This window comes from Carcharodon carcharias, chromosome 12, assembly GCF_017639515.1.
Source record: "Carcharodon carcharias isolate sCarCar2 chromosome 12, sCarCar2.pri, whole genome shotgun sequence".
In the NCBI taxonomy this organism is placed as follows: Eukaryota; Metazoa; Chordata; class Chondrichthyes; order Lamniformes; family Lamnidae; genus Carcharodon; species Carcharodon carcharias.
In genome coordinates this window covers 58,065,871-58,090,305 of record NC_054478.1, presented here as the reverse complement: position 1 = coordinate 58,090,305, position 24,435 = coordinate 58,065,871, and the positions used below count along the sequence as shown (strand labels likewise).

General features: G+C 41.8%; 1 protein-coding gene across 1 annotated transcript in view; it reads right to left on the bottom strand.

Annotated features, from left to right (window-relative positions):
- Nucleotides 1-4,535: 4,535 nt before the first annotated feature.
- lrp2a (low density lipoprotein receptor-related protein 2a) overlaps nt 4,536-24,435 on the bottom strand; it is a 387,109-nt gene continuing 367,209 nt past the window's right edge. Inside the window, exons 75-82 of the mRNA XM_041200238.1 lie at nt 20,220-20,307; nt 17,342-17,409; nt 16,423-16,540; nt 9,893-10,016; nt 9,657-9,767; nt 7,575-7,685; nt 6,345-6,416; nt 4,536-4,712 (exon numbers count right to left, since the gene is read on the bottom strand). Coding sequence (XP_041056172.1) covers nt 4,536-4,712; nt 6,345-6,416; nt 7,575-7,685; nt 9,657-9,767; nt 9,893-10,016; nt 16,423-16,540; nt 17,342-17,409; nt 20,220-20,307 — 869 coding nt within the window. The remainder of the gene's footprint in view (nt 4,713-6,344; nt 6,417-7,574; nt 7,686-9,656; nt 9,768-9,892; nt 10,017-16,422; nt 16,541-17,341; nt 17,410-20,219; nt 20,308-24,435) is intronic.

Below are 24,435 nucleotides of genomic sequence, written 5' to 3'. Positions count from 1 at the left end.
GCGGGAGGGGGGGGCAGGATTCCCTGAGTCGGGGCCTGTGCTCTTTCACACATGCGCGCCAAAGAGCGCAGAAATCTCCCTAAGGGACAGAGGTGCCTCAGGGAGATTAGTTAAGGTTTAAAAATTTAGATAAAGTAAAGGAAATATTTTAAGACATGTCCCCTCATTTGACAGTGTCACATGAGCTGTGGCATGTTCATGAATTTTGATTAAAAATTTTATTTAATTAATGAAGCTTTCATAAAACCTCATCCTGCCCATGGATGAGGTTCCATGAAAATGCAAAGGCCGCCTGGGCTCTTCACCTGCCCGCCAACATTAAGTTTGGACAGGCAGCCCTGTTAATTGTTTTAATGACTATTTAAAGCGCCTTAAAAGGCCTTTGACAAGTCGATGGGCGCTCAGCTGCCAAACTGAAAATCTAAATGATGTGCGGTGATGTCAGGATGCCCGTCCAACATCACTGCGCGTCATTTTACAGTTCAGCGAGCAGGCCCCGCCCGCCGACTCAAAAACTGTGTGTGGCATCAGCAGGTTTACACTGAGTAAGACATGGGCCTGGGCTTTTCACTTTTCTCACACCGGAATTGGAGTGGGAAAGTGTACAATTCAGTGCATGATTGCACAGCACTGGTGAAGCGTCCAATAATGCGCCACTAAAGTTTTCCGCTTTATGTTGCACAATGTTCTAGAAGCCCTGTCACTCAAGGATGCGGGGATGTAACTAAAGTCCCTGGCCGAAAATGCAGACAGTGAGAATGTGTTCAGATTTGCTGTGCATAGATATATATGGACTGTGTGACAGGTGCATTCTTTGAAAGGACAACAACGATATCTTGCATTTAGTTAGCTCCCATTTCTTACAAAAATATACCAAGATACTTTACTGATGTGTGCTCAGACATAAAATAGAAGCCAATCAAGAAAGGAGATATTAGGAGGATGACCAAGAGCTTGGTCAAAGATATGGAATTTAAGGGGAGTATTAAAAGGGTGAGAGATAGGTTTAAAAAAGAAATTCCAGAGGAAAGGGCTTAGATGGCTGTATGTATGACCACCAGTGGTGGGGAAAAAGGTGAGGGGCATCCAAGAAGCCAGAGTCAGAGGAAGAGCTCGGGAGTGATGGTGATTGTGGTTTGTAAATCTGGCAGAGCTAACAGAGATAGGGAAAGACAAGGTTGTAAAGGGATTTACACACAATTTTATCATTCTAATTGAGTGGGGGGGGTGGTGTTTGGAGATTGGGAAACAATCTAGGTCAGCGAGGGAAGGAATATCAGGTGAGCAGAAGTTGCTGCTGGATAGCATATAGGCAGCACAGTTATGTTTGAAATAAAGTTTAGAAAGAGTGGCGAATGGAATTCCAGCCAGGAGAGCATTGAACAATCAAATCTGGAGATGATAAAGTCATGAATGAGCATTTCAACGGCAAATGGGGTGAGGTAGGGTCAGAGGAGGAGAATATAATGGCGACGACGCTGGATGATTTTTGTGATGGAGAAAATAAGTGATAGAAGTTCAGCTTGGCTGAAACATCACACAAAGATTGAAGCTTGGTAGTTGCACTAGTTGCAAAGTGGCATCAAAATGGTGGCAAAAGCACAACCTTTAAAATTGGATAGGATGTATAGTGGGCAGTTGATCTGCTACAATCAGTTTTCCATCTCCACTGAGATCCATCTTTTCTCCAATGAGATAAAAAAACTGCGGATGCTGGAAATCCAAAACAAAAACAGAATTACCTTTCTTGGACTCACTCAAGTTCTGTCGAAGGGTCATGAGGACTCGAAACGTCGACTCTTTTCTTCTCCGCCGATGCTGCCAGACCTGCTGAGTTTTTCCAGGTAATTCTGTTTTTGTTTTTTTCTCCAATGAGCCTGAGTATTAGACAGGGACAGGACTGGATTTGGCTGCAAAACTCTCTATTTGTTTTTGACATGATAACCTGAATATTTAAAAGGTTTATTGGAAAAATTTTGTTGCGCGCTTTTGACAAATGAGCTAACAAACTGGATGTCACTAATTGGTTGGTTATAAAGAGGCACATCTCAGGTTTAACCTGTGACATGGTCTGTTAAATGCTTAGTTGATGCATGGCTGAGATTAACTAAGATAAAGAAATAAAAATTGTTCAAAAATGATAAGGATTACGATTCCCGTAAAAAGCCAATTACTTATTAGGATTTCTAAAGCGCTCTCTTTATATTGTGACCTGAATGATTCACTGGAATATATAGCATTCTATTTATTCTGACAAAGAATTTGTTCCATCAAAGAAATTGTTAAGGGAGAATATCCTTGTGAAAATATGAACAAAAAATATTGTTCATGGTCATCTTTAGTATGGTGCTTTAGCAAGGCAACATTAAGTGTCAACAGCCAAGTTGATCACCCACTGTGTGGCTTCCAGTGATATGATGTGAATAGAAGCTATTCAGGAAATCATTTCAGCAAACAACTTTCATGAAAGTGACTAACAATGAATTTCTCCCAAAGAGATGCTGTTTTAAAGGATTTAGCCCCAAATTTTCTTCTAGAAAAAGAACTAAAGGATAACGAGGTATGATAAAATAACAAAATTTATTAGATTTGTTCAGCAGTAGATTTTTCCAGTAACAGAAATATTTTTTGATTGAAGTACAATATAAATTCCACCCTAATTAGAATACATCCAACAAAATTAACATACAAAGGATTCTAAAATATTCAATTTCGTACGATGTAAAATATATAAAACTATAATCACATTAAGTACAATCAATATTGAGTACATGTGCAGGCCTTTAACTAATAAATTTAGGCAGCTAGTCTAGGCCATTTACAGGACAAAGCCAGTTGGAATTGTACTTCAGTGTGAAGCAAGCCAAGATGAACAGTCATCCCAGTCATTCCTTGAATCATGAAGTATAGGATAGGATATCATATCTGGGCCTAATCATTTTAGAGTTGATCACGTGAGGTATATATTTACGGTGGAATCTGTACGAACAGTCACCTGCATCCACTGCTACATTTCCCATTAGTTGTATTTTCCAGATTTTTAAAATTGTATTTACTTTTCATAATGTGGTTGATTGTAATTGAAAGAATATCTCACAATCCCAAACTATTTGTATTTTTTCTCGAATAGTTAAAGGCAGTAGAAAAAGTACCAAGGGTATAAGAATGCCAAATCATTTTATCATCAAATGGATGGTTTGTGCTCACATTTGTAATTGGACCAGAATAAACTAATTTCATCTGATTCCTTTGCAAACTTCATTGGTCAGAATAGTATCATTTTCACAGATGTTTCCCTCACTCCATGCAGTTTGTTTTAAAATACATCATAAGTTTCAGAGCTAGGAACAAACTCTGCTCTTCCTCTTTGATTTCAAGCTTTGATTGACAGGAATTAGGGTTCAATCTAAACCAGTGAATATGACTCTCCATCCCTGCTGCACTAAGGTAAATTAATTTAAAAAATTAATGGCACAAAGAACAGTTTCATCAGTGACTTCTTTTTCAATCAATTCCTGTATTTGCTCTACACAAAAAAGTTGTTAAGCAACTGTTATAATTGTTTTAGCCTAATAGATGAGTTTATCGTCCGCAGATTATGCAAGTTACCAAGTTTCTACCATAAATTCTGTAGCTACCATTTTTGTACATGACACATTGGTGTTTTAGAGTGCTTTCCCTTATGCTGTCAGGTCCTACTCCCAACAGTCTGCAGAATTACAACTAATTAAAAATGAACAAAATGAAATTGTTTACATTTCAAAAGAAACTTTCATCAGACTAACAACATGAAACAATTATTAAACAGAATTTTTAATAAACATTTAATTTCGAATAATTGAAAGGACTTTTTTTGGAAACAGCTTCTTTGCTTATCTGGATTAGGGTAGTATCTAGATTATATATCCGGTTTTCTGTGATTAACAGCTAGTGCTGCTTAGTGTGATGAGTGACCATTTATTACGGATTTCACTGTGTACAAATAATTGAAATGCAAAAACTCCAGTGTACATATGTATTCTGCCATTTTGTTGCATAAAATGTGTTTGTGAAGAATTATTTCACATGGCAAGATCAGTAGTTTTCACATTTAGCTTTACCTTTTTTTTAAATTTTAATCAGTAGTCTCACCTCAATCTCTAGGTTTTCATAGATTGCAACCTTCAGTATAAATCAGCCATACACTTGGCAACATGATTGCCATAATCTCTTCAAAATTTACAAATGTACAACATATTTATAACATTACATATCTCAAACTTTTACACAAGTCCAGTGCAAAGAAATACATAAAGTACCTCTGGATTAAAAATTCTTCACAGACAAAAAACAAAAAAAGATAAAAGTTGGCATAAAATATCACTGAAAGCAAAGGAACAGACTGACCACCTCTTATAACAGCTGCTGGTTCATTCAAATTATCTTTAAAGGCTTCTTGTACCTAAAGATTTCTGACATCCAAATATGCTGGCTGTATATAAAAATATAATGTGTCATAGGAAAGTCTGTTGCTTTTTCTCCAGTTAAACATCGAATTATGCATTTGAATCCTCTTTGACAAGAGTAGCTGTATCTTTGTAAGTATTCTCTGTAGGACTGTAGGTCGAAGGTTCATCTTTTTTTGAACATGGCTCACTTGGGGGTAATCCAAAAGTATTAGAAGTAGCAGCAGTTTCTCCAAGTGGATTATTTGCCTGTTGCTGTTTCTGGCACTAGGAAGTAGGAAAAAAAAGACACCATGCGTTAAAATTAAATTACACAGAATCTATTAAGCAAACTGCCCCAAGAATGCCCATTCTTAGATTTTTTTTACATTATTAATATAGGAAATTTCTGACTAATCCATTCAATTAAACTAAACTGTGTCTTGCATCTTCAATTAAATCTGGTGGAGGATTGGTGTGTTTGCTTTGTATCATCAAAAGTTAATCTGCTAACTAGAGGGGTACAAAGTTCAACCTTCAGTCTCAACTGGCATCCAAAGTCTGTATATGGTACAACTTTGTCACTGCTTTCCTGCTGAGAGGCAAAGGCTGAAATTGTATGACATGCCCAATTGCTTGTGCTTGGATCGTATGATGTACGCTTCTGGGCTGCCTATGCTGTGCCAATGCATGTGCCTTTCTATCTTCCTCAGAAAAATAATGTTAGCCGTAATGTTCAAATTACAGTAACTTGTCAAAAACCACAGCCAGAATGCCCCTCTCACTGACTTGTTTTAAATATAGGAGTTCTTTAACAAGCATCTTAAATGCCTCTCAGTGCCATTTTATATTGGTGTTCAGCTGTGCTACAAGATAATGAGGACTCCAGAGTAGGGCCAATGTAGGGCCAAAATTGTTCACAACCCTCAAAATGGCGACGGCAACGAGCCCAGGGTCCCGGCGTCCATCCTAATCGTGACCAAAAACCCGTGAGATCCGAGAAAAGGGAAAAGAGAGAAAGAGGAACCGCGGCCCCTTAAAGCGACACCCGCCCTTAAAGCCGCAGCGCCCTACATTGTACATTTGTAGTGTGTAATAATATTTACACAGGGCAACATTTTCCACCCGTCGGGTGGGGGGGGTGGTGGATGTGCGGGAGCAGGGACAGGCATGGGCAGGCGGGATCCCGATCGGTGCCCCCGGATGGGGCCACACCGCCATTTTACATGGGTGGGTCAATTAAACCTTAAGGTTGAACGGGCAGGTCCATTAATGGTTTCATTTAGTTTTTTAATGGCTTTAATAGGTCATTGACAGGTCAGTGAATGCAAATGGCGCGGGGTGACGTCGGCACGCCCGATGTCACCCCACGTCATTTTACACATCCGCGAGCGGGCCCCGCCCCCGCTCGCCAAACAGAAGATTCTGCCCACAGGCACAAAACACTGCCTTCCAATCTTAAAAAGAAAATTCTCCAATGAAATTGTGAATTTAGTGTGGAGTGCACTGATGTTTATTCTTGTCAGTCTGTGTGCAGTGTTAAAAAGGTATCACATTCCAATTTTTCCACCACAGAATTTCCCAAGTGTTAAAATACAACAAAAAAGACTAGCTATTCAATAATTAACCCATTTAGTTTAAGTAAATAATATCCTGCTTGATTATATAAAACGCTCATTTTCAACACGGCTTTATCCAGGTTTAAACATGATCAAAATTTATTTTCTAATTATTGTGCGCTAGGTATTAATATTCAAACATGCTGGATTTGTTCTTTAATTTTGAAACTGTGTGGAGCATCAAGGGCAACGGTTAATATTTTATTTCTTACACTTTTTTTTAAACTATGTGATCGAAAATGTTACAAATAATAAAAAAAAGCCACACCATTCACTGTTAAGGAGTTGAAAGAAGGGTTACCTCTGCATATACAGGATTTTCAAAATTTGTCCCTTGCTTGGGTTTTCGTCTGAAAAAATTCCACTTTGATTCCTGAAAGATCAAAATAACATTAATGCCAACATGAGAACGTGTACATTCCTAGAGCTGTATCCATAAAATATATTGGCAAAGGAATTCAAAATGGGAGCCCATTCATAAGCCAAACCGGCACCTAAACATCCGGTATGGCAGGCAGTGTAGATGTGCTCATTAGGCACTGGAAGTGTGCCATCCACATTAATGGTAAAGGCAGAAAAAGAGGTGTCTAGGGTCCATGTCTGAAACAGTAATCAAAGGCAATGTATTATAGGAAAAGAACAGAAAATCAGATTGCAGTAGATATTTCAATGTGAAGTTAGCATCAGGTCAGGCACAATGGTCCCAATGCCTTCCTTCTGTGAAGAAATTTCTAAGTACATTGAAGTGCTTTAAGAATTTAAGAGTTGGAGTTCCAGAGAGAAGGATTGATCTTTTTCTCACATATGCATATCTAAAATACAGGTATACACACAGAGGAGAGAATTATCCCCCCGTAGCGGGGGCTGTGCAGGAGCAGGCGCGGGCCCAATCGGCACCCCCAATCAGGTCCGCAACACCATTTTACATGGGCAGGCCAATTAAGGCCCGCCCAGCGTGACACACACCTGGAAGCGCTGTGAGCTCCCTGCGGGCAGGGGTTCCCTGAGTCGGGAGTGCGCTCTTTTGTGCGTGCGCGTGAAAGAGCGCAGGAATCTCCCTGAAGCACAAGGCTACCTCAGGGAGATAAGTTTTAAATTTTTAAAATTTTAATAAAGAAAAAAAATTAAGACATGTTCCCTCATGTGACAGTGTCACATGAGCTGGGACATGTCAATGAACTTTAAAGAAAAATGTAATTTATAAACCCTTCATGAAACCTCATCCCACCTGGGTTCTTTGCCTGCCCACCAACGTTAAGGTCGGACGGGCAGCTTTCTCAATAGCCTTAATTAGTTAATTAATGGCCTTGACAGGCCTTTGAGCTGAACTGAAAATCTATATGAAGCACAGTGACATTGGGATGCACGCCCGATGTCACCCTGCATCATTTTACGCCTGGACGAGCAGGCCCTGCCCCCGCTCACTGAGCCAAAAATTCTCCCCATAATATACACTCACACACACACACTAGATCTTCAAAAGTTACTGTGTAAAAGAAACCCATTCATAAAAATTCACCATTGCTTTTACCGGAGCTTGTGATCCAGTTGAAATAGGTTTGTCTAAGAAAGGGGGCATGGATGTATAGATGGGATTGTTGAAACTGCTTCCATTTGTTTCACCACCAACTGCCACCATATCCTAGACCAAAGAAGTAAAATGCATTACCTCCAAAATAGAAAAAAAATGCATCTACATGTATGATTCAGTGCACTGTTTAAATTTTAAGCATCCTATTAAACTGCTTGAACCAAAAGTTGCTATCTAACCAGACAGGACTAATCCAGTCCGATAACTAAGCCTTTGGCTCCTACACATTAGGTTAACCAGATACTGAGCAAAGTGAAATACAAAGGGGTGGAAGTTATGTTATATCATACAAAGCTCTGGTTAGACCCCACCTGGAATATGACCTCAGTTCCGGAGAACTCAGGGTATATTGACCTTGGAAGGGTGCACTGCAGACTCACCAGAATGATACTGGGCTAAAAGCATTAAATTATGAAGTAAAGGTTGGATAGGCTAAACTTCTATTCCCTCATTATAGAAAACTAAAGGGTGATCTAATGGACTGTTTAGAATTATTAAAGGAATTGATCGGATCTATAGAGAGAAAATATTTCCCCTGGTAGGGAAGTCCAGGTTAAGGATAGAAGAAAGTAAAGTGCCTGAACTTCTGTGGAGTGGCAATCAGAGTCCCATGGCCACTCTGCTCCTAGTTTCTTATCTGGAAATACAGCTGCTTCTTTCTAGCCCAACCTTCTGATTCAGGCCGGGCAAAAGCATTGTACTGCAGCGTGCTCCTGAGGCCTTTAGTCAAGGCCGGAGAGCCGTAGGTAGGGAATCCACTCCCCCTTTCTTATGGTATAGCTGCCGTAAAGCAGGTAAGTTTAAATGTCGAACCACTTTCAGGAGCCAGGGAAGGAGAAGGTAAGTTTGTAAGGTAAGTGGGTAGCATTGGTGGGTAGGGGTAGGATTCGGGGTAGGATTGGGAGGTGGGGAGGTTGGTTGGGAGAATCGGGTGTTGGTCAGGGGGTTTGGGGTATTAGTTGTGGGGAGGGGTTTGGTTGGTCAGGGGGTGTCGGTTGGCCAGGTCAGTCGGGGTGGGGGTCGGTCAGCGGGGTGGTCGGTCAGTCAAGGGGTTGTCGTTGGCGGGGAGGGGGGGTGGGGGTGGGTGGGTCGATTGCTCAGTAGGGGAGTTGGGGTTGGATGATGCAGGGGAGGGAGCAGTCGGTCATGTTGATCAGTGGAGGGATGGTGGTTGGGTGGATAGTTGGGAGGGGATCAGGTGTTGATCAGTTGGGGGGGCTGTTGGATGGTCAGTGGAGGGCTGGGTGTTGGGTGGTCCAATGGTGGGGTGGTCGTTGGGGGGGCGTGGTTGGAGTCGGTCAGGGGGGTGTCGGTTGGTTAGTGAGGGGCTGGGGATTGGGTGGTCAATATGGGGCAGTCAGTCAGGCGAGTCAGTTGGTCAGTAGGGGGATAGGTTGGTCAGTAGGGGGGAGGGGGTTGGCTGTTCATGAGGGTCTGGTGGCCGTGGTCATTGGGGGGGATGGTATGTGGGGGGGAGTTGGTTGGTCAGTGAAGGGGTGGGGGTCAGGTAGTCAGTGGTGGGTGAGAGTTGGTTGGTTGGGGGTCAGTCAGGATTAAGTAAGAGTATTAGGAGATATATAGCCAAGGCAGGTAAATAGAATTGTATAGAGGTATACGGATCAGCTATGATCTAACTAAATGACAGAACAGGCTTGAAGGACTGAATGGCCTACTCCTGTTCCTTTATTCTTTTCTATGTCCCTAACATATATCATACAATGCATCATATAGTTCAGACCACAAAATTTCTTATACTATAAATGAAATCTTTTTGTATGAAATGTTAACAAAGATGTATATCAGTATATGAATATCAGCGTCAAATGTATATGTACATACTTAGATGTATATCAGTTACAAAAAATTTAGCAATTCTGAGTTACAGTAATGCCAGCTAAAGTTTTAGGACAGAACCATTGCCATTAGCCCAACTGAATATAATCCAATAAACTAATTGCTCTAAATACAGTTAATTATGATATGGTGAGTTCATTTTTTTTAATAGCCCCCATTAGGTGTTACCGCTGATTGTTGGACTGCAGGAGGGTCATTGGAAACATTCCCCTTCGTTCCAAACATGGGATTTTCAAAAGTAACTGGTTGTTTTCCTGCTTCCACTACAAAGTTTTCATTCTGTTGCAAAAACAGAGTTCATTCAGATTTAGTAAAGGAACAAAGCACAAGTGTGAAGCACTCAATACTACATAAAGAATTACAGCCAGGAGCTTTAATCATAAACTAGATTACTATTATCTTACCATCTGCATCGCTCCATCAATAGCAGAATCTATGTCTATGGCAGAAGCTCCACCATCTACTCCAGTATCTACTCCAGATCTAAATGTCACTCCATTTCCATTTGGTTTGATAAGACTGCTTAAACTTTAGGGAGAAAAAAAAAATCAATTATTACTTAGCAGCATTGTGATTTGGAAATGAACATATTCTTTAGGCAAGTTTGTATTGCTCCTTTGGGATCCAAGAAAATAAAACATAGGTATATTTATGTCCAGTGCTATGCAACAATAATTTCTTACTGAAAGCCAAAGCACCATTTGTGCTATGTTCAAGACATAAAGGACTGAATTTTCATCCTGAATCGGGAGTGCAGAGTCAGGACAATTCCCGGCTCTGCAAACCCACCCCTGGAGAAAGTGCCCCAATAGGTCGGATTTTCGGGTCATTCTCCGAGGTCTGATGTTGCTCTTTACAGTTCCTTTTGACAGTTTTGACAGTTCTAGTGAGTTTATGCATTTTTACACACATTCTTGTCCACTTTTAACAATCCCAAAGGGCATCTGACCTCTCCCAAAGGGCAGCTTATCTCTCCCCAAAGAACACCAAAGGTGTCCCGGGACCATATGCAAAGGGGTACCCTATCTCTCCAAAAGGGTACCCCACCTCTCCAAAGAACTCTGCAAAATTTAGATCTGCTCTACCAGATATAATCTGCACATGTCACATTTCCCAATCCTGGCTACTGAAAATCAGACTTGGCTGGAGGTGGCTGCTGTTTTATATGGGCAGCTGTCTCTGCGAAATAGGCATGTGCAAATCCTGACCTGCCTCCATTTCCACCTCCACGAAAGTGGTAGGTGCCATGTTTGGGTATGGGACTTCTGGATTTTAACCTCCTCTGCTATTTTTGCAATGACAGAGAGGCTCTCCATCGTTGCAAAAATCTAGGCCAAAGTTCTGTCAGCATACATGCAGATTGCAGTTATATTGCTACTTTCAGGCAGCTGTGTAGTGATCGCACATGTGATGTGAAAGCAGCAGTCTAACTTGAGGTAGAGTCCTATTCTGACATGCAAATGCTCCCTTCTGAATACATCTCACCAGTTTGCACCAGATGGAATCTAACTTTAGTCTGCTGTGAAGCCAGCATGAAAAACCAGCTGTCTGTTGAATTTCCCAGCCACTTAATGAACTAATCACTTGAGAGAAAGGTGATTTAAAAAAAAAGAGCCACAGAAACAGTTGAAGCTTGCACATTTGTACAAGAGCAAAATACTGAGGATTCTCGAAATCTGAAATAGAAACAGAAATTACTAGAAACACTCGGTAGGTCGGGCAGCAACTGTGGGGAGAAACACAGGGTTCTGTTTCAGGTCAATGATCACTTTTGCATATTTGAATGCATACACAGAGTCTTTCTCTGGTTGGCAAATTGTGAAGCATGACCTACAGTGTAACTCTTGACAGTTGCATTTCCAGCATATTTACAACATAGATCAGTTGTTGACTATCCCTGCAGAACTTAAATTTAGACCCCAGCCTGTGAACAGTGTTTTAAAAATCATTTCAGAAATGATTTGCTTTTAGTTATAAAAATACTAAAATCAATCATGTAAATATTTGCACTGCTTGGAAGTCTGAACGAAAGAACTAAAGCAAGAGATGCCTTGTAGCTTGTTGATAAGGAGATTTGGTTACCCTATGGTATAATATTTAACTTAGCTTCTGATATCCACAATACCCTTTACCTGACAAAAGACTATGCTGCAACACGGGCAAAATTAATCTCTTCCAGAAAAAAAAATGCCAAAACAGAAAAAGTGTGCTGAATTACACTGATAAAGCACTGACAAACATAAAATGCCCTTCCCCCGTGTGTTTCAATCTTTTCATTTTTTTGTTAATTTGTTTATGGGACGTGGGTAACACTGGCAAGGCCAACATTTATGGTCCATCCTTAATTGCCCTTGAGAAAGTAATGGTGAGCCGCCTTCTTGAAATGTCACAGTCCTTAAGGTGTAGGTCCCCACAGTGCTGTTAGGAAGGGAGTTCCAGTATATTGACCTAGAGACAGTGAAGGAATACAGATTTGAGCCAAGTCAGGATGGCGTGTGACTGGATGGGGACTTGCAGGCGGTGGTGTTCCCGTGCGTCTGCTGTCCTTGTTCTTCTGCACTGTAGAGGTTGCAGGTTTGGAAGGTGACATTGAATGGGTCTTGGCGAGTTGCTGCATCTTGTATATGGTAGACATGGCTGCCACTGTGTGCTGCTGATGGAAGGAATTAATGCTTAAGGTGGTAGGCGGGGTGCCAATCAAGCAGGTGCCGAGATTCTTGTGTGTTGTAGGAACTGCACTCACCCAGGCAAGTGGAGAGTATTCCATCACACTCCTGACTTGTGCATTGTAGATGGTGGACTCACTCTTGGGAGTCAGTGGAATTCCCAGCACTTGACTTGCTCTTGTAGCCACAGTATTTATATGGCTGGTCCAGTTATGTTTCTGGTCAATGGCAACCTCCCAGGGTGTTGATTATGGATGATTCATGGATTGAAATGTCACTGAATGTCAATGGCTGATGTTTAAATTCTCTCTTTCTGGAGAGGGTTATTGCCCGGCACTTGTGTGGTGCAAATGTTATTTGCCACTTGTCAGCCCAAGCCTGAATGTTGTCTAGGTCTTGGCGCATGCAGGTACGGACTACTTCAGTATCTGAAGAGTTGTGAATGCTACTTAACATTGAGCATCCCCACTTCTGGAGGGAGGGTCACTAATGAAGCAGCTGAAGATGGTTGGGCCTAGAGTCCTACCCAGAGGATTTCCTGGAACTGAGATGATTGACCTCCAACAACCACAACCATCTTACTTTAAGCTAGGTATGACTTCAACCAACAGAGACTTTTCCCTCTGATTCCCATTGACTTCAATTTTGTTAAGTTTCCTTGTTGTCATACTTGTCAAATACTGCCTTGATGTCAAGAGCAGTCACTTTCACCTTATCTCTGGAATTCAGCTCTTTTGTCCATGTTTAGACCAAGGCGGTAATGAGTTCTGAAGCTGAATGGCCCTCATGGAACCCAAACTGAGCAGTTGGGAGCAGGTTGTTGCTGAATACGTGTTGCATTATAACACTATTGACGACACCTTTCACCACTCTCCTGATGATTCAATGTTGACTGATGGGGCAGTGACTGGCTAGATTATGTTTGCCCTGCTTTTTGTGGACAGGACAAACCTGGACAATTTGCCACCTTATTGAGAAAGATGCCAATGTTGTAGCTGTACTAGAATAGCTTGGATAGAGGCGTGGCTAGTTCTGGAGCAGGTGTCTTCAGCATTGCAGCTGGGATGTTGTCACATAGCCTTTGCCAGGTGAGGCATTGTCATTTCTGGTGCCAGGTGCTTCCTGCCATTTTATTCTTATTTAACTTTTCTCTGCAGCAGTTTGATACAACTGAGTGGCTTGCTAGATAATTTCAGAGGGCAGCTAAGAGTCAAACACATTGTTGAGAATCTGGAGTCAGGTGTGGGCCCAACAGGATAAAGATGGCAGGCTTGTTGTATCTAGTCCCTTCAACCATTCCTTGACGTCATTTGGATAGAACTGAATCAGCTGAAGAGTAGCATCTGCAATGCTGAGGACCTCAGAAGAAGGGGGAGATGGCTCTTCCACTTCACACTCAGTGCTTGTGGCTTAGGATGAATGCAAATGCTTCAGCCTTGTCTTTTCAATTGACATGCTTGGCTTCCCATCATTGAGAATGATGGATGCTTGTGAAGCCACCTCTTCTGGTTTCTTGCTTAATTGTACATCACCATTCCTGACTGAATGTGGCAGAACTGCAGAGCTTTCATCTGATCCATTGGTTGTGGGTTCACTTGGCTCTATTTATAGCATTCTGCTTCTACTATTTAACATGCATGTCATATGTTGCAGCTACACCAGGTTGGCACCTCATTTCTGGGTATGCCTGGTGCTGTTCCTGGCATGTTCTCCCACACACCAGATTGAACCAGGGTTGCTCCCTGTCTTGATGATAATGGTAGAGTGAGGGATATGCTAGGCCAGGAGATTACAGATTGTGGTTGAATACAATTCTGCTGTTGATGGCAGACAGTGCCTCACAAATGCTCAGTTTTGAGCTGCTAGATCTGCACTGAATCTATTCCATAGTGCCATACAACATGGAGGATGTCCACAGTGCGAAGACAGGACTACAAGGAATCCGCAGTGTCACTTCTAACAATACTGTCTTGGACAGATACATCTGCAAAAGAAAGACTGGTTCTCTCACTACCTGCTGTAGACTCAGTTTGGAAGATATGTTCTTCAGCATTCAGCCAGCTGAGTCAGCAGTGCTACAACTGAGTCTCTCTTGGTAATGGTCATTGAAGTCCCAGATCCAGAGTACATTCTGTGCCCTTCCACAATGCTTCTTCCAGGTGGTGTTCAACATGGAGGAATACTGATTTGTCAGCTGACAGAGGGTGGTAGGTGGTAATCAGCAGAAAGTTTCCTTGCACATGTTAGACCTTATGTGCTGAAACCTCATGGGGTCCAGAGCCAATGCTGAGGACTCTCAGGGCTACTCTATCCTGATTCTATACCATTGTACCTCCTGAAATGGGACAGGACATATCCAAGGATGGTGTTGGCGAAGTTTGGGACATGGGCTGTAATGATTTGATCCAATGGGCAGAATGTTGGGCTGGTCGGGCGGGTGCATGCCGAGCCGAATGAGTGTAAAATGACGCGCGAGACGTCAGGCAAGCAACCCGACATCATTGTGCAGTCTCGTGATATTTTGGTCGGTGACTGCACGCAGGAGTCACAGTGCATCCGCCGACAATTAACAGGCCTATTGAGGCCATTAAAGTACCAACCAAATTAAATTTTTCACTGCCTGTCCAACCTTATGGTTGGCGGGCAGGCGAGAAGGCCAAGCAGCCTTTGGATTTTTTAGGAAACCTCATCCACGGGCGGAATGAGGCTTCCAACAGCGATTAAAAATTAAATAAAAATGTTGACATTTTATTCACAACACGTCCCTGCTTATGTGACAGAGTCGCATGAGGAGACATGTTTTTTGACATTTTAAAATTATTTATTTTTCATTTTTTAAATCTTTAGCTTCCTGAGCCAGCTCTACGCCTCAGGGAGCTTTCATTGTGTGTGCGAGCTTCCGCGCTCGCCCTCCTCCCCCGACCCAGGCAGCACCAAGTGCTGGCCCGCCAGTGTGAAATCATGGTCGGGGCCTGATTGCGGGCTGCGGTCGCTTTTGCGGCTGCTACCACTGGCCCCTGTCAAGCCCACCCGACAAGGGCAAAATCCTGGCCAATGAGTATGGCTATGTCGGGCTGCTTTTTGACTAATCTGTGGGACAGCTCTCCAAAGACCTCAGATGTTAGTGAGGAAGACTTTGCCAGGTGCAGTGTTGTCATTGCCTAGATTAATCCCAGGTGGTTCCTGCCATTTTATTCTTATTTAACTTTTCTCTGCAACACTTTGATGCAAGTGAGTGGTTTGCTAGGCAATTTCAGAGGGCAGTTAAGAGTCAAACACATTGCTGTGGATCTGGAGTCAGGTGTAGTCCGGACCAAATAAAGATGACAGATTTGTTTCCCGGAAGGTCACCAGTGAACCAGATGGTTTTTACAACATCATTACTCAGAGTAGCTTTTCATTCCAGATTTATAATTAATTGAATTTAAATTCCCCAGCTGCCATGGTGGGATTTAAACTCATGTCTGCTGAGCATTAGTTCGAGCCTCTGACTTACTAGCCAAGTAACATTACCACTTTGCTGGTAGTTGTGTACCGCATTCCTTATTTTGTGGTCCATAACTTTTGAGAAATGTTTACACACATCGTTGTTTGCTGATTAAAGCCTATTATTGCTGTGAAAAGGACATGAGCAAGATGCACATGTGCTTGCAATAAATGCATCTGATAATCTGAGCAGTTGAAGCACTTTTTTAAAGGCTAATAAAGAATTCTTAATACGTAGCTAATTAACTATTCAATGTAAGGTTGAACAGGCTGGGCCTTTACCCATTGGAGTTAAGAAGAATGAAAGGTGATCTCATAGAAACATATAAGATCCCGAGGGAACTTGATGAGGTGGATACCCAGAAGATGTTTCCTCTTGTCAGGGAGCCTAAAACAAGGGCACGTAGTTTAAAAATAAGAGGTCACTTTTTAAGGCAGAGATGAGGAGATTTTTTTTTCTCCCAAAGGGTCGTTTGTGCGTGGAACTCTTTTCCCCAGAAAGTAGTGGAGGCTGGGTCATTAAACTAATTCAAGGCTGAGTTGGACAGGTTCTTGATAGGCAAGGGAGTCAAGGATCATGGGGAGCAGACAGGAAAGTGGAGCTGAGACCACAACCAGATCAGTCATAATCTTATTAGGATGGAGCAGGCTCGAAGGGCCAAATGGCCTACTCCTGCTCCTATGTTTCTATGGTAACATAGCCTTGCATGCCGTTGAAATTCTTGCTGTTGTGCAACCGGCTTGGTTTTAGTGAATTCAGATTACTATAAAAGGGTTGTTACCTCGAAAGCTTAGGAAAAGGTGGCAGGATTGAGCCTGTCCGCCTGTAATTCAGAAATGCTCCCACAGCTAGTGCTCCCAGAATTAGGATGATAATAATGGTCAGTAAGACTGCTGTTGCTGCAACACAAACAAAAAGCATCACAAAATTTCAGGATCCTTCAACATTAAATGAGCATCAAAAATAATTATGAAATAACCACAAAAAGGTCTGACGTTGACATTCTTCTTCAGAAAAGTTTAAGCATGAATATCTGAAGCTGCCCAACAATTTAAGAAATTAATTTACTTTGCACGCTAAGAACTATCTTTTTATGTCTTACTTTGTTTCTACAGTATTTCCATTTTATTTTGCTCATGGGTAATTCTTTTTCATTCAGGCTAATAGTTAAGCAAATATTATAGAATTAGCTTTACAACTGCCTGCATCAATGCATATTAAACAGCTGGCGTTCCAAATGTCAAAATGGTGGAAACACTTCTAGGAGACCTAGTTGCTCCATTAGGTTAATTCATCAGAATTAATGTTACTTCAAGGGAATGATCTTACGCAAAATTCTAGCCCACAAAACTTCTGGCATCTACACATTGCTTAAAATAGGGCTAGAAGCAATTTGTGATAAATCCCAGTGATTTGCTTTATAGTACAAAAATTTATATTGTTGTTTGAGAGAAGAGGTTCGCTTTGTTCACTATTTGCAGTGAAATCATAAACGATTTTCATTTCACAACAAATAACAAACAGCAAAAATACTCTATCCTGATTCATATGTTTCCTTTTAGCGGCCAACTGAAACACATAAGTTATGTTGCTGGAAGATCAAAGTATTCATCATGTCCTGTGGCCATATAAGAAGCCACAGCAGCTGTATTATGCTACTGAACATTTTAATTATTAGTTCCTCAACTTTATTGAAGTACCTGTTGAATGGGGTAGTGCTTGGGATCTTCCAAACTGACAGTAGCTTCCTGTATAACCATAAGGACATCTGCAAGGATCATAAAATACAGCATTTCAAACTTATATTTTCTAACAATTTAAACATTTTGTCAATCTCATTCTGAGCGATTACATAATTAGCGTTCTGCAGATTATAGCTTTAACATTAGCAGCATCCTTCTTCTTAGGCAGTCCCTCGAGTTCAATGATAATTTGTTTCCACTCTGGTTCAATAGGTTCTGAGATGGTTGAAAAGTCCATTCTTGATCTGCAGACTCTGCTACATGTGAAGCAGGTGGTGGCATAAGAACAACATGTCCTGTCAGTGGAGCTGGTTTTCAGTGATTAGTGCCTTGATGTTGGGTGCGTTGGCTTGGGAGGGGATTTTACTCTTGGATTAACTGCATATCAAACTATGCTCCAATGGTTCTATTCTTGCTGTTTATTCATCATATTAATTTCTCTCCTCAGTTATTATTAACAACTTACTTAAAGCACAAATTATCTTAGACAACAGGGAAATCACTACAGGAAAATGAACATGGAAAATATATAGATAACAATTGACAGAAACCTGAGAATGAACTAAGGTTCAAGAGCCTGTCTTCAAATATAATAAACATTAAGAATCCTCTAAAGGGAGAAATTACATTCATGCAGCACTTTTCACAACTTCAGGACATCCTATATAACATCACTGACAATGAAATATTTTTAAAGTGTAGTCACTGTTGTAATGTAAGGAAATATGATAGCCCATTTGTACACAGCAATCTCCCACAAGCAGCAATGAGACAAATGACCAGTTTTTCCAGCAATATAAATGACTGTTTTAATGATGTTAATTGAGGGATAAATATTGGTTAGAAAAGCAGGAGAACACCACCTTCTTTCTTCAGATAGTTCTATGGGATCTTTCACAAAGGTAGTCGGGATCCTAGCTTGACATCTCATCTGAAAAACAGCATTTCTGGCATTACAGTGAACTGTCAGCCTGGATTATGCATTCAAATCCCTGAAGGGGGTTTGAAATCATGACCTTCTGACTCAGAGAAAAAATTGCTAGCTTGTTCTCAGAAGAACAATTTGGTCCAACTGATTAAGATACTAAATAAAAATTGTTACAAAAATGTACCTTTTAAAAATGTTAGCAAAAAATACATTTAGTTCATGAAAAATACTGACAGAGAAGCTCTTCCTGGAGGGTATGTTTCGAAGAGAAAATGAATTGTGTGCTTAGTTCAGTCAGGATTGTCTCTCCTAATCATATTCAGTGACCTCTGCCAGCGTGTGTTTAGATGTAGGAGAACAGCGAGTTTGGGCTTGATTGTATTGCCATTCTGTTAAACAGCTTCTGAGTGTTACTGTCTTACACATTAAGAATTATCTCATGGTCAAAATACTAGAGTGTGCCCAGGCCTGGCCTGCGGAGCCATCCCCCCTTTAACTTTCATACTAATTCTAGGAACTGGAGTAAAATTGTTCTTTGTAGCCTGAAACAAAAATAATGTACAATGGACCTCCTTCTGTTTGACTGACAGACTTCTTTAATGTTTTGTTATTTTCTGTAAGAAACAATACTGACTTTTACCGATGCTTATAATGAAAGCCCCGTGGGCTTCAGGGACAGATACAGCAGAGAAGAAAAAACATTTTTGAAAATGTCCCTCTAGATAACTGTTGAAGCCTATATTATTCCGCTATCCAGGTCAGTCATGGCTCAGTTGTCGTACTCTTGCCTCCAAGTCAGAAGGTTTATAGTTAAAATCCCACTCCAGGAGTTGAGCACAAAAATCAAGGCTGAAACTCCAATGCAGTACTGAGGGAAGGCCCATCTACCCTTTCAGGTGGACATAAAAGATCCCAACAAAAGATTTCAATGAAGAGGAGGAGAGCTATCCATGGTGTCCTGCCCAATATTTATCCATTAATCAGCATCACAAAAACAGATTATCACATTGTTTTTTGTAGGGGTTTGCTGTGTGCAAATTGGCTGCTGCATTTCCTACATTACAACAATGGGCACACTTCAAAAAGTGCATTGGGGATTTTTGGGGATTCCTGTGGTCATGAAAGACACCATATAGATGCAAGACTTTTATTGCTTCTCATGATGATTTTGGCGATGGGAATCGAAAACATCTTTACAGTGTTATTAAATGTTTTTAATACCCTCATTATTTTTTAGCATTATCAAACAATCAGAATAAAAGGAAAGGACAGTTGTACTGTAACCAAAAACAAAGGAGAGAGGGCATGGAAAATAAATTCATCCCATTTAGTTAGTTGCAGATGGTATTTGGAACTCAATCGAGGCATGCCAAAGATCACTTGGGACAGAAAGGAAAGTTAAAAGATGAGAGAAAATAAGCAAACATATGTGGGGTACAAAATTAAAAAGATATATTGCCACTTTATTGTTGCTGCATTTTTGCATTTGAGATTGGTAGCATAATTGCTAATTCCTGTGAACCTATCACCAAAAATCCATCACATTAAAGTTTAAGGCGAAGAGAAAGAGTTCATTCGCTGGTCAGGCGTTCCAAGAAAGAAGCAGCTCACAAAGTGCTGGTTAGAAAATTGCAAGCTGCAGTCTTTTAATTTTCTGCCCGTTTAAATTAACAGAAACAAAAATCAGGGGAGGCAGATTGGTGAGTTCCTAACCAGCCCACCTTGGGAGGCACCCAATTAGAAGATCCTTAATTTCCAAATCTTATATATATAGCACCCCATGAAAAATTAGGTCGCAATAAATTTAACATTCTTCACAAAGAAGGAAGACTAACCATGAAAAAAAGCAGCAAACTGGCTGATATGATCAATACCAATCCACCTTGGGTTTCACAACTTTCAACTTACGTGCACTTTGTAGTGTTTGCTGTGAAATAACAAATTCCTCCATTCCTACACTTGCAGGCAGGAGGCATTGGCTGCTCCAGTTCAATGGCTGTAAAAATAAAACAGGCAAGGTTATAAACTTTATCGAGGAAACTGCCACATGGGAGCAAAAGCAAAGGGTTCGATTTGAGGCCCCAAGTGGGAAGGGTAAAAGGTGAAGTATGACCTTCTGTGGAGCAGGTTGGGGCGGTGCCTCTGATCAGGAAAGGTGGGGATGTCCCCCACCTTTCTGATACCAGCCTGCGCAGTTAAAGCTGTCGGGCTACCCGCTTGGAGTGGACCCCCCTCTGCCACAGAGACCTGATGGTTGAAGTCAGTAATAGCTTCCTGTGAGCACATTTTTTAACTAGGATGGGTTGGTATAGGAGGAGGTATCAATATTTGTGAGCATTCAGCTTTCAGTAGCTTCTTTAATATTCCCTTAAATATGACTAGAAAGAAAACAGCTTCATCAAGACATTGGGCTGGATTTTACAGGGCACCATGGTACCTCGCCTCTACCAACTGCCCCCAGCGAGCCCACCCACCATACAGACGCTACCCCTCAATAACTTAACACTAGCAGCAACATTAATTGCTTTAAAGCTAGACTTCTGCTCCTATCTTTGGAAGGAAGTACCATTTTAGGAAGATGTCAAATCAAATGACCGGCAGCTCTGTCGTCCTAATTGGGCCAGCTGGGAGCGGTGGCCAGTGCAAGGACTACAGGCAGTCTGAATGAAGAACATCCTGGACAGAGGTAAGTCTGGGGTATCGCCGGGTCCAGGCTGGCAGGCCCCTGTGAGGAGGATGAGGGAGGGTTGAGCTCCTCCAGGTGGGAAGGGTAAAAGGTGAAGTATGACCTTTTGTGGTTGAGGGGGGAGGCGGCAGAGGGGGGGTGGGGGAGGGTGGGAAATGTCTCTGATGGATACAGAGGACCTGCAAAAGATGACTCCCACATTTCTGACATCAGCCTGTGCTGCTAAAGCTGTCGGGCTACCTGCTTGGAGTGGATTTCCCCCTGCCATGGGTAAAATAGTAGAATGAAGCCCTTAAGTGGAAATTAACTAGCTAATTAAGGGCCTCAATAGGCCCAAGGGTGGGTGTGCCACCCATACTTCCATCGCCCTCTCCCCTCCCCATAAAATTTCAAACGGGAGGGGAGAGAGCACGCAGGTCATCCATTGGATTTTACAAGACACCCATCTTCAAAACCGCTGGCAAAGGAGTGTAAAATTCAGCCCATTACGTGTGAATATATGCTGAGTATTATCAGGCTATTTGACCATATAAAAATTAGAAACATAGAAAATAGGAGCAGGAGTAGGTCATTTGACCCGTTGAGCCTGCTCCACCATTCAGTATGGTCATGGCTGATCCTCTATCTCAACGCTGCACTCCCACATTCTTCCCATACCCCTTGACACCTTTAGAGTCCAGAAATCTATCTATTTCTTTCTTAAATATATCCAGTGACTTGGCCTCCACAGCCTTCTGTGGTAGAGAATTCCAAAGGTTCACCACCCTTTGAGTGAAGGAGTTTCTCCTCATCTTAGTCCCAAACGGCCTACCCCATATCCTGATACTGTGACCCTTTATTCTGGACCGCCCAGTCAGAGGAAATATCATCGTTGCATCCAGTCTGTCTACCCCTGTCAGAAACTTATATGTTTCAATGAGATCTCTTATTCTTCTAAACTCTAGTGAATACAAGCCTAGTTGGCCCAATCTCTCATCATACAACAATCCTGCCATCCCAGTAATCAGTCTGGTGAACCTTCGTTGCACTCTCTCTATGGCTAGTACATCCTTCCTTCGGTAAGGAGACCTAAACTGCACAAAATACTCCAGGTGTGGCCTCACCAAGGCCCTGTACAGCTGCAGTAAGACATCCCTGCTCCTGTACTCAAATCCTCTCGCAATGAAGGCCAACATATCATTTGACTTCTTAACTGCTTGCTGCACCTGCATGCTTGCTTTCAGTGATTGGTGTACAAGGACACCCAGGTCTCTTTGTACATCAACATTTCCCATCTATCACCATTTAAATAATACTCTGCCATTATTTTTCCTACCGAAGTGGATAACTTCACTTATCTACATTATACTGCATTTGCCATGTATTTGCCCACTCACTCAACCTGTCTAAATTGCCTTGAAGTCTTTTAACACCCTCCTCATTGCTCACATTCCCACCGAGTTTCATGTTGCCAGCAAACTTGGAAATATTACATTTGGTTCCCTCATCCAAATCATTGATATATATTGTGAATAGCTGAGGCCCAAGCACTGATCCCTGCGGTACCCCACTAGTCACTGCCTGCCACTCCGAAAAAGACCCATTTATTCATACTCTCTCTTTCCTTTCTGCTAACCAATTCTCAATCCACGCCAATATATTACCCCCAATCCCGTGTGCTTTAATTTTACACACTAACCTCTTATGTGGGACTTTATCAAAAGCTTTCTGAAAATCCAAATACACCACATCCACTAGTTCTCCCTTATCTATTCTGCTAGTTACATCCTTAAACAAATCCAATAGAAAATTAAAGGCAGATGAAAGTGAAGCAGGCCATTTGGCCCACATTAGTTGAAAGAATATAAGGAGGGATTCTGTGGGGGATCCTCAAATTGTTTCTGAATTTATCTGCATGCATTGATGCATTGGTGCTTTAATAAATTATGCATTTGTATCCTTAGGTCTCAATTTCTTTGTATCTTCCAGCATCTATCCACTGAAATTTTACCACAGTGCCCTATAAAATCCAGGCCTATGGGGAAGATTTTTCCCTTGTTGGACAGCCTCAGCAGGGGGGTGGGTGGGGGTGGTTGGGAAGCCAACAGCTGCTCGCAATTGGTGCCGGACCCCGATTTCATGCTGGCAGGCCAATTAAAGCCCGCCCAGTATGAAATTCGTGCTTCAACGCTCAACATTGGCTGTGTGAGGGGGTGGGCAAGCGTGAATTTCACGCATGCGCACGGGTGCGCGCTTAAAAATCTCCCTGAGGCACAGATCTTGTTGTCCTTGGACGCCGAGATTGGAGGTGGCCACATGGACTGCCAAGTGCCAGGGCAGGCTGTCTAACAGGCTTTGTTCCAGTTTTGCTCAATATTAGGCCACTTCGCTCACACCTTTCAAATCCCATTACTCCCTCCACTCGCTCCCCACACCCCATCCATGCCAGCTCATGCCAAACCATGTACCCCACCCACCCCCAATGGCCTCTCATACCCTCCATGCCAACTCATAGCATTTCTATGCCTATTCACACAGTATCCACACTATACAGAAGCAATGAATCCTATAGTAACAATGGCAAGTGTGGAAATGATTAAAATATCTGCCATTCATAACTTTCTTGACAAAATGTTGTTGCAACAACCCTATACAAATATCAATCAACCAGAGCTTTAAAGCATCAATAACAGAAGTCATAAGCACTTGATACCTCTACCTTGAGTAAATAAACATTGAGCCAGTGACAAAATAGGTCACGGAAAAAAAAAACTTGTAAACCTATCAATCAAGTCATGTTTTCCCTTCTCTGTACCTGTTTCAAAAAAGTAATGGAAGTCTGGGCTCTCAGCCAATCATGCATAATGAACTGGCCAGGTCGGGAATGCAGGGTGTGGGCTCACTATCTGCAACCTTCTCCTGTGCCAGCAAAAATTGGGGGCGCCAGGTATGGGGGTGGTAATCCCAGAATCAGGTCCCGTCCACCATTTTTAAAGGTCCACAGAGTTTCCACGGCTCTCTGACAATGTGGTCCATCATGCCCACTTATTCATGCTAAATTCCTCAGGGCCATAGGGCTGGATTTTATAGGATCAGGCATATCTAGATCTCAGCCTTCTTTCCGGCCATTCCAGCAAAGTTGCACTGAAGATGCAGAAGGAATTTGCTGCAGCAGCTATGAACATTTCTTCCCTTTAATTTACAACATTCCCTTTAAATATACCACCAGTCAAAGACTCTTTGAAATGTGTCAACTATCATTTGCCTTTAACAAATCCATGCTAGCTGTTCTTCATTAACCTATGTATCTTTAAATGATCATTAATATGATCTCAAATGAATGATGTTGATGAATACATGTCATTTATGATTTTAATCCAATAATATTGAATTAATTGAAGAGGAGGATCATTGCTACTATAGGTTGCTGCATGGATGGTGGGAGAAACTTGTTGCTTG